At 31.4% G+C, this 14,141-nt stretch overlaps 1 protein-coding gene across 1 annotated transcript in view; it reads right to left on the bottom strand.

Moving 5' to 3' along the window:
- Positions 1-1,469: 1,469 nt before the first annotated feature.
- Positions 1,470-14,141, bottom strand: part of LOC124360521 (O-acyltransferase like protein-like) — an 83,096-nt gene continuing 70,424 nt past the window's right edge. Inside the window, exons 9-15 of the mRNA XM_046814215.1 lie at positions 12,071-12,236; positions 10,775-10,854; positions 9,383-9,478; positions 7,923-8,052; positions 4,397-4,571; positions 2,890-3,032; positions 1,470-2,258 (exon numbers count right to left, since the gene is read on the bottom strand). Of these exons, the coding sequence (XP_046670171.1) occupies positions 2,136-2,258; positions 2,890-3,032; positions 4,397-4,571; positions 7,923-8,052; positions 9,383-9,478; positions 10,775-10,854; positions 12,071-12,236 (913 nt within the window). The 3' untranslated portion in view covers positions 1,470-2,135. The remainder of the gene's footprint in view (positions 2,259-2,889; positions 3,033-4,396; positions 4,572-7,922; positions 8,053-9,382; positions 9,479-10,774; positions 10,855-12,070; positions 12,237-14,141) is intronic.

The raw sequence follows: 14,141 nt of genomic DNA, 5'->3' as shown, positions 1-14,141 counted from the left end.
AAAATGAAATACTTAAAACATTTTATAGATCTTAGGAAACACTTGTTTTTAAATGATTAATTAAACAAGTCTTAATTAAATAATTTTTTATTTTTTAACACACTGCTTTTACAAAAGAGAATAGAGAGACCTGAAAATATGATGGATTGATCTATCTGTCTGTGGATAGTTTGAAAAATTGCTTAACAACATAAAGTAGCACAAACTTTGCTTGTGTAAAAACAGTGCTCAAAAAATCTTTTGCAGAAACCAAAAATCTTTTACTTCTAAATAAGCAGATAATATAAAGAATATTGCATCAAGAGAGGATAATTTTATTTATGATCCCTGCAGTAAGAAGATAACAAAGTTTCTTCCACAGTATACAAACAATCCTTGAAGATCATTGAAAACAACTTGTCGTCTATGAAGTTGGAGATTTCATTATCCAGATGAAAATAAGCAAAAAAAGAGTCAAGAAATTAGTATTTAACATTTAACACAGCATGTTCTTGCTGAATGTTTTGACATGAACCAAAGTCTCTTATGAGTAAAAGAGATAAATGGTATTAAACTGCATTGCAACATTCTAATTGTTTCAATAATATTTAAAGATATTTTGATAATGAGCCTACAGATGAGTAGAATAAAGAAACTGACAGATAAGCGGAATGATACAGGTACTGTGCATATGTGGTTTATGCTATAATGTCTGTCAACCCCAGTTTTATTTGGTTCATCTCAACATAGTTCCTCAAGTGGTTGTACAGGTGTCAATGTGGCATCATGATAAACTAATCGTGAAGTGTGTGTAATGAAAGAAACATCATTCAAGCTTGATGTTTTCTTGCAGAATGTTACAGGTACTGTGCATATGTGGTTTATGCTATAATGTCTGTCAACCCCAGTTTTATTTGGTTCATCTCAACATAGTTCCTCAAGTGGTTGTACAGGTGTCAATGTGGCATCATGATAAACTAATCGTGAAGTGTGTGTAATGAAAGAAACATCATTCAAGCTTGATGTTTTCTTGCAGAATGTTACAGGTACTGTGCATATGTGGCTTATGCTATAATGTCTGTCAACCCCAGTTTTATTTGGTTCATCTCAACATAGTTCCTCAAGCGGTTGCACAGGTGTCAATGTGGCATCGTGACAAACTAATCGTGAAGTGTGTGTAATGAAAGAAACATCATTCAAGCTTGATGTTTTCTTGCAGGATGCCACTGGAAGGGATGTGCCTTCCACTACATATATTTAACATCTGTTCATGTAACTCATTCTTGTAATTACTTTGAAATATATTCCTATTATTAATGTCCTTTAGCACTCTAAACAGAAAAGCTGCATATCCACCCAGTATCTGAAAATAATCTGCAATGGTATACACAAAATTAAATCACAAACATTGGTTTATGAAATGTGATTGGAAGAATGAATATCTATAATTATTATATGATCTGGAAGGTATTTAAAAAGAACACATTTCATCAGTTTAGTATGTTTATTTTCTTAATAATAATACACAAGCAGTATAAACAAAACTTAAACAGTAATATTTACATTCTAATCTAACAACTTTGTACAACAGCAATTGCTTATAAATAAAATGTACAACTCTTGAAATGCAGCGGTTTACCGAAAGCATTAGTTTTAAAATATTTGTCAATCAATATTAAATCTAACAATTTAAGCTTGTACAAAGCCTAACAACAAACCAGGCTAGTTTAAGTTGTTTAAAAATAATACTTCAATTGAATATGTTCATTAAAAATAATACTTCAACTGAATATGTGGTCATTGTGATTGGATGTAACTTTTATTTATTCTTATTGAGTATTGCATTGAGTGTAGAGTTCATACTGCTCTATAACTAAAGACATATGTTTGTATTGTAATACATTTTGACTAATTGGACTGACTAACTGGACGCAGCCAGTTTTTGTATAATTTACTGTTGGTAAGGTAGTTTCTTTACTATTTGCTATGTGTACAGCTTTATGTTGACAACTTGATTATATCATGATAAAATAAAAAAGATTCACAATGATGTATTCATTGAAACATGATTAAAGATTATTTTTATTGCAATGATGTAAAATTTTCATTAATTCTTAAATTGTTGCAACTAAACATTTAAGAAAACGTCCATTAGATCACTTAGTTTTTTGTTTGAAGGAAACGATTTTCAGCAGTGTAACTGCAGGAGCTTCAAATGCCAACGATATCACAAGAGAGAGAGTGTAGGAGACAACCAGCACACCGAGAAACATTATTATCTGAAAAATGACAAAACTGAATGTGAAATACTACCTATATACAAAGTTCTACAGTGTTAATAATTATAGAAATTGTTAAAAGAAAAGAAACTGATATTTTGATCATTTGATGCAGGAAAGCTGAACTAGGAAATGAAACAAATGTGAAGAAAACTCTCGAGATGGAAATGGGAAGAGTAGGAAATTGGACTGAGTAGATTTATAAGTGTGTAAAAACAATGCAATATAGGTCACGGATCCTATCCATTTACTTCACTGTGTAGCTTCTGTGTTTCTGAATATGTTGTCTGTAGTAACAACGAATGTGTTACTTAATTAAAGAAAGTAAAATGAATGTTAATTCTTTGTAACAGTGGAAGTTGGGAGAAATTAACTTAATTCATTATTACAAATAAATTATGACATTAAAAAAAAAATTAAAATTTATTAAATTATATGGCTAAACATTTATAAACACTACACATTATTCTATTGTTACTCCTCATAATTCTCTGTTTTCACTATTACAATTACAGAATGAACTAAATGAGGAAAATACATTTATTCCAAAATTTACATTTATCATTTTATGCTCATATTGCAGTTTTCTATACCTGAAAGATATTTATATGAATTATAAATTTGAGCTTACCACAAGATCTTTTCCAAGATGAATCGGACTGTCCATCTTCATAGCAAATATTCTAATGAGAATTGGGTGGACGAGATATGCGCAGTAAGTCACCCTGCTGAATGGATATAGGATAGTTGATGACAAGACATTGTTTACAAAACCTAAAACATAGACAATATTCCTTATTTACAAATTCGTTGAGAATTGCGATAAGCCCTTAGACAATACACTGGATTTAAGAACAATTTTCTTGAAAAAATAAATGTGAAATCGTCAAATTTCAATAGTTAAAATTTAAAATAAATTAAGCCTTAATCTAAAACTAACAGTTTTTTTTTTAATTATATAAAGTTATCTTTGTTTTAATATTTAGTTTACTATATTACACCTTACTCTCTAACTATAATTACTGTTTATATGTTAAAATAACAATTCTGGATTTTTTTTTAGGTTTCCTATTTACAATGGAATGTTTGAAAGGACAATAGAATTTTAGACGTTGCCATCGTTTTATGTTAAAAAAATGTATAACAATGGCAAATGTCCGAAATACTATTAACCTTTCAATTCTGGAATATATTTAATAAATGAGTGAAAAAATTGTAGAACCAATTTTAAGATAATTAACACATATGATACTGTATGATGTGTTACCCAACATCAGGACATATTTATTTGCTATTCAATCTTTGTATACTATAGCTATAGTAATGTTGACATATCGCTGGCCAACATAAGTGGTCAGATGAGATGTTGTGCATGCCACAAAGATGGTCAAGTGTTTAATTTAATCAATCGTTAATGCTGGATCTGTCTCAGAATTACAGTATCAAGGCCAATATTATTTTCCATGAGATTTGGTTGTATTAGAAGTCAATGTTGAATTTGAGCTTAAATTCTCAGTTTATAGTGGTAAAAGTAAGACAGCTTTTTTGTAAGGTTCTCCAAGGCAGGTGTGGGTCAGGTTATCCGTTCCAGTGTTGGAGTCGGGTATCGTCACCTGTCATTCATTTGTTTCGTGTCCTCTCCCTTGTTCTGTTTTTGTTGGGATTGTAAAATATTAAAAAATGGCAATTTATATATAAGATAATTATTTTACATTCAGGTAATGGTTTTATTTGTTAAAAATAACTTGCTGAAATTTGAATCTCCGTTATATCTAGCTTAATATTTTCACAGGTATCAATCCATCAAAGTGCATATCCTAATATCTTCCAAATAACGTACAGACAAGATACAGATTTTAATGTAATAATGATTATTATAGGAATAGTTTGTACTAATTGAGCTTCCCTTTTATCACTATATCCTATTCATTAATTACCTCAGTCTAAAATAAAACTGTTTCTGGTAAGTGTTATAAACAAGAAATTATACTCTCAATAAGTTAATGTACTGATAAAAGTGACAGTAACTTTTTAATTAGTTTTTGTGACTGATTTGTTGTCATGCACACAAGCTTGTGTAATGTGATTCCAAAATTATTTTGGTATCTCTAACGGAACATGAACTATTGTAAAGTTACCTCCATAGCCAGTAGAGCAGGCAATGACGACCCAAGCAAGACCTAGAGCCCAGAGGGTATGACTGAACGAGGAGTAGGCAGCTGCGGTGATGGGGTGCAACTCTTGTTCATATAAGCCATACACTAGGAACAGTAACAGGCTGACAGATGCGGTCCATCCCAACGTCACGGTTACCTGGTGACAAGAGCCTGTATTACACACAACACTTCATACAAATATTATAACTTGATCTTATGTTTATACATATGTGTCTATACATTTTCATCCAAAAAGATGATTGTATGTAAGTTACTTATATCAATTGTGCTAAACCACATTCTAATGCTTTTACTTATAAATAATACTAATAATATATATACTTTTCTTTTATATTGGAGTTTAGTTTTCGTACTGTTAGCTGGATTTCATTATATGCTGCCCATTGCAGTTGCTCTAATTTCAGCGTTATAAGCAAATGTTTTCATATCTGTGCATGATGGGATGTGTAATATTTCTATGCACTGTTCCATTAATGATATTAACTTAAAAGGAATGAAATAAGAACTCAAACAGACTTTGCAAATAATTTACACCAATGGAGCGGACACAAAAAGATATGGTGTTACATGGAAGAGCATGGAGTCGAAGAGAAAGCTCTAGTTTGTTGGAGAAGGATGATGCTTTTATGTGATTGGTTAGTAGGATCGCGTGACTTGCTCCGCCAATGCAACGTTTATTAAATAACTGTGATTTCTAATACCAACATAATGGATGAACCAGAAATATAATTGTTAATAAGAAAAATAGTAATAATATAACAATACATTACAGGATGCTTCCTATAATCATCCTCAGTTTAACTTAACTACTATACAAAATATCTTTGGAGCAAATATTAATAGCCTACTGTAAATACATGTCCCATACGCTTACACATAAAGTAGCTAAGGTGGGAAGCTATGTAAAATTTAAGTTTAGATCCAGTTCACCTTCTTCTTAGTGCAGTGTCTGAAATCTGATGCTATCACGGACTTGAGTCCTGGAATCTGTTGGTGACAAAGAAGCCTGATGAGACAATAAGAATCTTTTCACCTAGATTACATTATATATTGTAGTCTGGGTGTGTCTGATGTCGAAACAAGTAAGGAGTTCATTTTAAGCTTCTTTGTTTGCCAACCTTTTTATATATCTTTAGACAAACATGACTCCAGATTTCATGGGTTAAGTCTACAACAGCATCAGATTTCAGATGCTGTACTAATAGGAAGGTGATCTGGAGCTAAACTCAACATTCCCATAAATTTAGTTTTTTTATCTTTATGCCTGTGTTTTATGTGAAGAAATCTTTACTCAAGCATTTTTAAAGTTGCAGCATTATGATTTTATTGCTGTTATCTTGTAAACCCTCACTTTTAGAAGAACAAGAAAAAATTTAGCTTTCTTTAGCATTTTTAACTATTTGTAATACCAAAATGCTAAACAATGTATAGAATAGAAAATGTTTTTTTTTTCAAAAATATCAAATATATATACAAATAAGTACTAAACAAATGGTTTTTTTGTTTTACATAATATAAAAAATTATTCAATGAAATGAATTTCCTTTAAACTTAATAATAACTTAAATTTCCTAAATTTAATTTAAAAGAACAAAAATACATTTCCTCAATAACTATTTATTAAATTGCAATAAATACTTAATCTTTGGATTTTCGTAGACATAATTTTTCTTCAAACTTGCTGTTTAGTTGGCTTTTATGGAATTTAACATCAAAGGGTTAAAGAGATAGCCATTAAAAATATTTTGAGAATTTCTCCTTAGGTAATCAAATATAAAAAACTGGTTGGTTGGTTGCATGTTATGTGAGATCCTACAGAAACTCATTTATGACCCTTGACGAAAAACAAAAGGTGTTTTGAAATTCTTATAACATTTCCTAGACTTAGTACAAATGATTAGTAAAATTTTCGTTTCAATTTCAGTAGATTGCTATGAAGGGATTCTCTTACATAGAAAACATTTAAAATGCCAAAGCTGAAAACTGTACTAACTTTTTTTAATATTATCACACAGCTACACATTTTCTCTCAACACAAAAGGAGGTTTTCTTACAGAACCTTACAAGAATGCCTTAACTATACCTTAAAATGTTGGATTTGGTAGATTTTTGCGCTTCGGCTACAAATTAAAGTTATAGTCTGCAGGTTTTTTCAGGAGCAAAGTGTTTGAATGTATTTTGAAATCTCTTAGTTAGAGATTTTCTTATTCTATCAGCTTTTTTAATTCCATGTTAGCCATGAACTTTACAGTTGACATATCCATGTTGTTTTTGGTTCTTGTTTATAATTGAAATCAGCCAGGTGTGTGTAAGTTTCATTCATTTTTTTAATCCACCCAGCAATATATGAAATTTTTATGGTTAAGTTCATTGTTTTCGTTATCTTCTTTGTCTTCCAATGGACATTCTTTGTTTTTATGTTTAATTTCCTCAGAATATTAACTATGATCATTTTCTGACAGTTCTTTGACAATATCTATGTAGCTTTCTCTTAGCACTTTTCTAACAAGAAACTTATCTTCGTTGACTTCTGATCTCATTTTCTAGAACATTGACTGACATATTCTAATAAATGCTAACTTTAGGTTATAAATCAAGTCAAAACCTCGGCTTAAGACCAGAAACACCTTAATTCTCACTAAATATAAACCTTACCCAAACATCTAATTAGCACAATACCACAACAAAACTTGTAACAATAAACTCTAGACAATGTTATACACTTGTACATTTAATAATTTATTATACAGATGTGTCAAATCGGTAGCAGAACAATGGTTATAGTCTATTCCATCTGTCTGCAACAAGAATAAAAAAGGTATACTCTCAATGTGGTGTAGTAGTTTACTTGACTCAGTAGTTAATGGTAAGTTGTGATTCATAAGTTTGATCTTACTAATAAGTGAATGACAAACTTGTAACAACTCACAACTGTCTAAAAATTTCAGGTTGTTAACTGAGAACTTGGCTGTCATATTTTTAGTAGTCATAGTATCTCGCAACTTTTTAAAATTGTTCTACTTTATAAAACTGCTGAAATGATACAGTCTGTACTTTGGGTTTATTACCATGAATTGTTGTATTGTTTTTTTGTATTGTATTTTTGGTGGAGGGCAGTTTTAACCATTATAGCCCTCTCACAGTTTAGGTGTTTGAATTAGTGATTTTTTGGTATTAGAGCTCAGCACATGACAGAGAGTTACTTCATCCCTTATTCTCCAAATTATTCTTTATTTACATACATTTGTAACGTTTTCTCTAGGTCCAAAAAAAAAAAAAAATCACTTTTTAAACCATTTTACTCATTAAACTAAGTAAAACACATGACTAAAGAAGGAATCACGTCTCATTAATATTTAATGGTTGTAAGGCCAATCCTACTGATACATTCTCGTGAATGACATTGTCATTTAGCTATTGTTACTTATTATTAGAATGTTACCTAATCATGTTCTTACTGCTGGTACTGGTGCAGTGCAGTGCTTACCTTGTGCATTTTTATTTTACAATCTGTCTTGAAGAGAACCCATCCCACAATCATTCCGACTAGGTAGGGGCCTAGTCTTGTCCATGGCTTGTCATATATCTTGTCAAACAAAGCCAAAGGATCGTCAAGACTACAACACAAAACATCATTAACACATTTTCAGTCTTTGTAATTGATTGAGGTCTCATATTGAGCATTTATTAAAAATTTTATTCAGGAGACTCGTTTTATCATCCATGTTGAAATGAAATAATATTGTATTATTTAATGAACAGTTATTAAATAAGTATTGAAAAATGTGTTAGGATTAGACTTTTTTCACTTGGGATAAGAGGTTGAGAAAACCTCTCATTGCACTTAGTCTTAACAGGACCTTAGCATTTGTTCTGGAGTGACAGAATATTCATGATGGATAAAGTAGAGGGTAGGGGTCAACTTCTGTTGAAGGAAAGGGAAAAAGTCACACAGAGGACCCTAGTTCTTCAAAGTGCTATCAGTTGCTTCAATTTACTTTTATGAGTCAGATGATTCTACCTAGATCTAAAATAATTTGAAATTATATGCATTTACATTCTCTCAGTTTTAATAAAATTATAAAAATGAGAACTAGATGATGACCAATAGAGGCTAGATTTTATTTACTTTACCCATGAGACTTAAAAGCTATTCGGAATGGTAATAATATGCCAAAAGCTAAAATGCCAAATATTCATTTACGTTAAAAAAACTATAGTAAATAATAAATTATGTACTTTTTAAGTAGGGATAATGTTCTTTTCAGGAATATTCTCATAATTGTTACAATTCTACCACTGTACTGAATTAAATTGCAGATTCATACTTTTTTCACTATCAATAAACTAAGTATGAGTAAAGTAGATCACATGTTGCATAACAGGCTTAGCTAAAATTGCATGCAAAAGCTTTCAATGGTGCTCAGCCAAATCCCATAGATATTCATCATCATCAAACTCATTCTCGTTTATATAGAAATCAAGTTTTATGTAAAATTTAAAATCTACAGATGCCTTTGACATGCTTAGGCTACATGTGTTGCTACTTATCATCTTAAAGTCTCACTACATTAACTCTGTTAACAAATTGATTTATTCTGTAATTTTCTCATTGCCATCATCATGGTTACCCAAGACCATTGTAAAAATGTTAACTGATGCTCAGCCAAATCCCATGGAGGGACAGGCACCATTATCAAACCTGATGTTGCTTATATTGAAATGAATGTTTGTGCAAAATCTCAAATCTACAGTTTAGTTTGTATTGAGGTAATTTGAGGACATATAGACAGAAATGAAATTTTGTCTTTCAGTAACACTCAGCAGATATATATAAAAGTTTTGATAAAAATAATGCCATAACACTTTACGTTTTGCGTTATTACAAAAGCTTGTTACTGTGTCAGACAAGAACGATACGGAAATTTACAATATAGGCATACTTACTTTGGCATGTGTTGGTTTGTATAAGCAATGTACATTGTAGTTATCCAAGAACTTACAAGGAACATCACCATTAAGGAGGCTGCTGCTCTAAAATTCCTAGAACAGCAGTTTTTCAGAATAAAATTTACAGTGAAATGAAATGAAACGTTTATTCTCTCTTCACAATCAATTAATTGTAACAAAACAACAACAATATTATAATTCTATACCTAGTGGTTGATAAAATAACGTGTTAACTAATTAGGACGTGTTTTTCTATTATTGAAAACAAATGTTATAATAGAAATTATTAAACAAAACAGAAATATAAGCTGATGCAGAACTGCTGAGAGAATAAATACACACGCAAGAGAAGATAAATTTTTCTGATTTTGCGTGGGAGTCAACAGTATTTTATATTTTCAATTTGGAATTTTACTGTTGTCTCCTGTTAACCACACACAGTGGAAGTATTCTTAGCCTAAAAAACAATGGAAAAGCACGTTCACGTCTATTTTTCCGAAAAATAATTCTAATTAATGATTTTTGAATACTTGTAATTTTCTTTAAATGTACAGCCCCAGCATGACAGACCACAGTTTAATTTAGAATGAACAAATGCAAAATACATTTTTATTAATACATTGTCATGACAAAGTTGTCTAATAAAATAAAATTTTCTAAGAAATACAAGTAAATATGTTCTAATTGTTTTTATATGTACTTTCCAAAGAAGGATTTCATCAATGTATGAAATTATTTAAAGGTTGGATGCCACAAATCTCTAGAATAATAACTAGTATTTAATTAGTAGCAAATATTTACAAATAGGCCTTCAAAAATAACCCCTAATTGTACATTTTTATCTAGATATTATAGGTTGTTTTTTAAGTGGTGGCCAACGTAATGAAATAAACATTAAACATAATAAAAATGTATAAGTGAACCTATCAACCTTCATGTTGTGGGGTTTTTGCTGTTGGTATTCCTCTTAAAATATTAAATCATAATTTAAAAACATTATACACAATTTGAAATTATATGCTAAAACTACATTGTATGTTTCCTTCCACGTCGACTGCAGTAGATGATTTACGGTACAGAATTACATTGAATCTATAGAGCTGCAGTGAAGGCGTAATGGAGAAAAATACTGTAGTAGAATATAATACTTAGGTGTTTAATGACATATTAGAATATTTCAAACATATCTTTACTTGTCAATGGAGTAAATGCCAATTAAATTTTATTATTAACAGATGGAAGTTTATCTATAATTCAAATAGTAGAAAATTTTCATAGCATCTGCAATACTTTATAGCAGTTTTATTCTCTTGAACAACAAATTCACACTTTCCACTATTTATATGAAAAGGATTGTTGCAATGCTAATGGAAGAGAACTTTTACATACTTGACTGCCATAATCAGAAGTATGGTGCCCAAAACAAAAAATTGGGTGTCATCTGCGAGATACCAGCTCCAGAGCATGCACTGAAACATAGTTTACAGTTTAGAAATATTGAAGATCTCTAGTAAGTCTAAACTTATCCTTAGAAATATATCGTTAACAAATCTAAAATCTTTTACTATTTGCTGGCCATTAAGATGGAGTAGAGTGACCTGCGTGTGAGGACTGAATATGCTTGCATTCCATACACTCTCAGGCTGTACTGAGTTCTGTCAATGTTTGAATTCACAGTCCATAATTTCTAGTATATGCAAATTTTGACTTTTGCGAGATTAGTTAAAGAGGCAATGCTAGTTAGCTGCTAGCTGTGCTTCTGAGGCTCCGCTTTTACATATTTTTACTATCAGCTCAACTGGAGTTATCCTATTAAAAATGCTAAAAACGTAAGAGTTTTGTTATATGTTTATAAAAAATTTATTTTTCAAGTTATTTGGTTATATTTTATATCTTTTTGGATTAACATGAAATGGGCTTTAATAATAAATAGATAGTGATATATTTGGTCATAATTTAAAAATAATAATGCTATACAAACTAAACAAGTTTAGAATTTTTTAAATTAAAAAAGAATTGTTTTTTACTCAAATAATATAAAATAAAATACCCCATTGTTGCTTTTATTTTATTTGAAATGTATTTCTCTACCTAGCAATACTAGAATATGCATATATAATATATGCATAGTTTGTCAGAATAAATGCTTTTTCTAAATACTGAAAATTCCAAGAATATTGATTTTTTTCTCTTGTAGTGCACAAATATTCTTATAGTAACTTATTATTCATTTCAATTTCAATTAATTGTAGTATTGCAGTTTTTCTTATGTGTTACAACAATATTAGTCTAATTTATACTAATATTTGGTTGAAAAAGGAGTTTAAAAAAAAAATATTTAGATGGCGCTGTACTTGTCACGGAACGGTTCCGTGATATAAATTTTGAGCCCAGACTAGCCGTCACGGAACCGTTCCGTGATACAAGGCCAATACAAAAAGAAGGGTATGGTAGTCCACTAAAATAGGACAACTAAAATATCATTTTCAAATAATGTTAATAATTGTAGGAAATTTTATGAATAATAAATAACCATGGTATATATTAAAATCTGCAATTACTTAACACTATTATCTGACTAGAGTTCTTACCTAACCAATTATTAGTTACAACATAAGACTAGGTAGAGTAGAGCTACCAAACAACTCCAGATATCCACTATGAGTGTATTAAGGTAATATTTACCATATCCTTGACAGGGAAGAGAGTGTTGATGTAGAGCAGGTTACGCCACCAGTACTTGGGACAGTTGATGTGGTCAGCTGCTGGGGGCTCAAACACTGAATTATAGTGGAACCACTTCATTGAAACCTGCACCACTCCCAACACAAACAGGTACGGGGATGTGAGTCTGTCACAACAAGTAAGGGTGTGAAAAACCTAGTCTACTACATGTAAACTCTTACAAAATAACACTGGGCGATTTTAGTTCACGCAGGGTAAGGTAAATAACCCTCCACCGCTGTGATACCACCCTCTCCCAGTATCCCCACCACTGCTCTGTACACATCCGCTTGCTCTATCCCCGGACCTGGCCATTGCTGTTGTGCAGCTAACATCAAACCAAACCGCAAGCTCCCTGGACACATCTGTGGCTGCATTAGTCTGTTCAATTAATATTTTACGCTTGGACTGTGACACTTGTATAGGCCTACCACACATAAATGCAATATAGGCATAGAATAGGAAAGTAGCAGTGTAAACAAAATGACACAAGCGAAACACGATCCACACAGCTGATTAAAACAGATGAGGAGATGTTTGTCCCACTCCCTATCACTGGAGGTGGGGCTCCTCCTGTGTGTGTCTGTTCAGATGTATGCTTCTGCGTAGATTTATTTGTGAGCGGTATATTATAAGGCTATAATATCACGACAGTAAAGAAAGTGTTGATTGTAGAGCAGATTTACGCCACCAGTACTATTGCATTGACACCTACACCACTACACAAACGGGTAAGGGGATGTGAGCCTGTCACAATGTACGGAGAGGAAGCCCGTTCTACTAAGAACTGCATTGTGATTAAGCAATGTGCAGCAACATTATCATTTAAGGTAGTAAAAGATTTTTTAGTTTTAGCACATGTTCAGTTTAGATGTTCATGTCCATATGCAGGAGACCAGAGCTTCATGATTTGTGAGATGACGCTATATCTCCAAACTGGTTATGTGTCAGTGTCATCAGACCACAATTATTCCGTATCTTAAAAAAGCTTCTACACAGGCATAATATACTGCTTTGAATGTTTCTAAATATATGTACTGTGACAGAATGCTGAGAGTATAACGTAGACTACTTAGTTTATTAACTAAAGTTTATATGGTAATTTAATTTTAGGTTTGGATCAAAATCGACTCTCCAAGAAAATTGTGGGATTCAACAATGTTTGAGCCCTGTTGTGTTTGAGTGATTTTATGAATTTTTTATTGTGATGTTTTGGTTTAAACTGAATAAAATTAGTTTTTGAGGTATTTAAGATTGACATTGTTTTTAAACCATGATCATAAATGTCCGGAGTGATGGTTTTAGTTGTTATAACTGTCATGTAATGATTTTTCTTTTACCAGTAGGTTGTTTAATCTGCATATAATAAATATATTTCTAGGAATTCCATAGCTTAAATCATTGCTATAGGAAAGAAATAAGATAGATCCCAATATAGAACCCCAAACTCAACCCCAACTCCAGGCAGAGTAATATGGTAACATTATCTACAGTTATTTTTGAACCGCTGTTTGCGACAGGTTCAAATATGAACAGAGCAAGCCAATAGCATAATTCCTAATACCCAGACTATCTAGTTTTGTAAGGTAGCAGATAAGTCTCAGAATACTCCGGAAGTAAACTGTGACCCATCCAAGGGTATCTGAGATTAACAAAGTTCACTAGAGCAGTGCCTGTGGACAGTGATTTTCTAAAGCCGTACTGAGTAGAGCACAGTAAAACAGTGGAACACAAGGTATTACTAAAGTCTTATATAAAGTGCCTTTTCAAAGATTTTTGACATATTTCTAAGAACTGATATAGAACGATAACTATTGAACTAATTTTTTATCCCTTTTAGAAAGCTGTCTAATCTCTTCAGGAAAAAATCCAGCAGCAAAAGACACACTAATCAATTTGTACAGTACAGGTACAATATCACATTAACATTTAACATGAGTAAAAAAGACTGGTATTTCATCCCATGCAACATATTTAGTTTTTTTTATGTAGAACCTTAATCTCTCTAACCTCTGCTGTAGTCACCGGAGTG

This window comes from Homalodisca vitripennis, chromosome 4, assembly GCF_021130785.1.
Source record: "Homalodisca vitripennis isolate AUS2020 chromosome 4, UT_GWSS_2.1, whole genome shotgun sequence".
In the NCBI taxonomy this organism is placed as follows: Eukaryota; Metazoa; Arthropoda; class Insecta; order Hemiptera; family Cicadellidae; genus Homalodisca; species Homalodisca vitripennis.
This window is presented reverse-complemented; position numbering and strand designations above follow the sequence as displayed.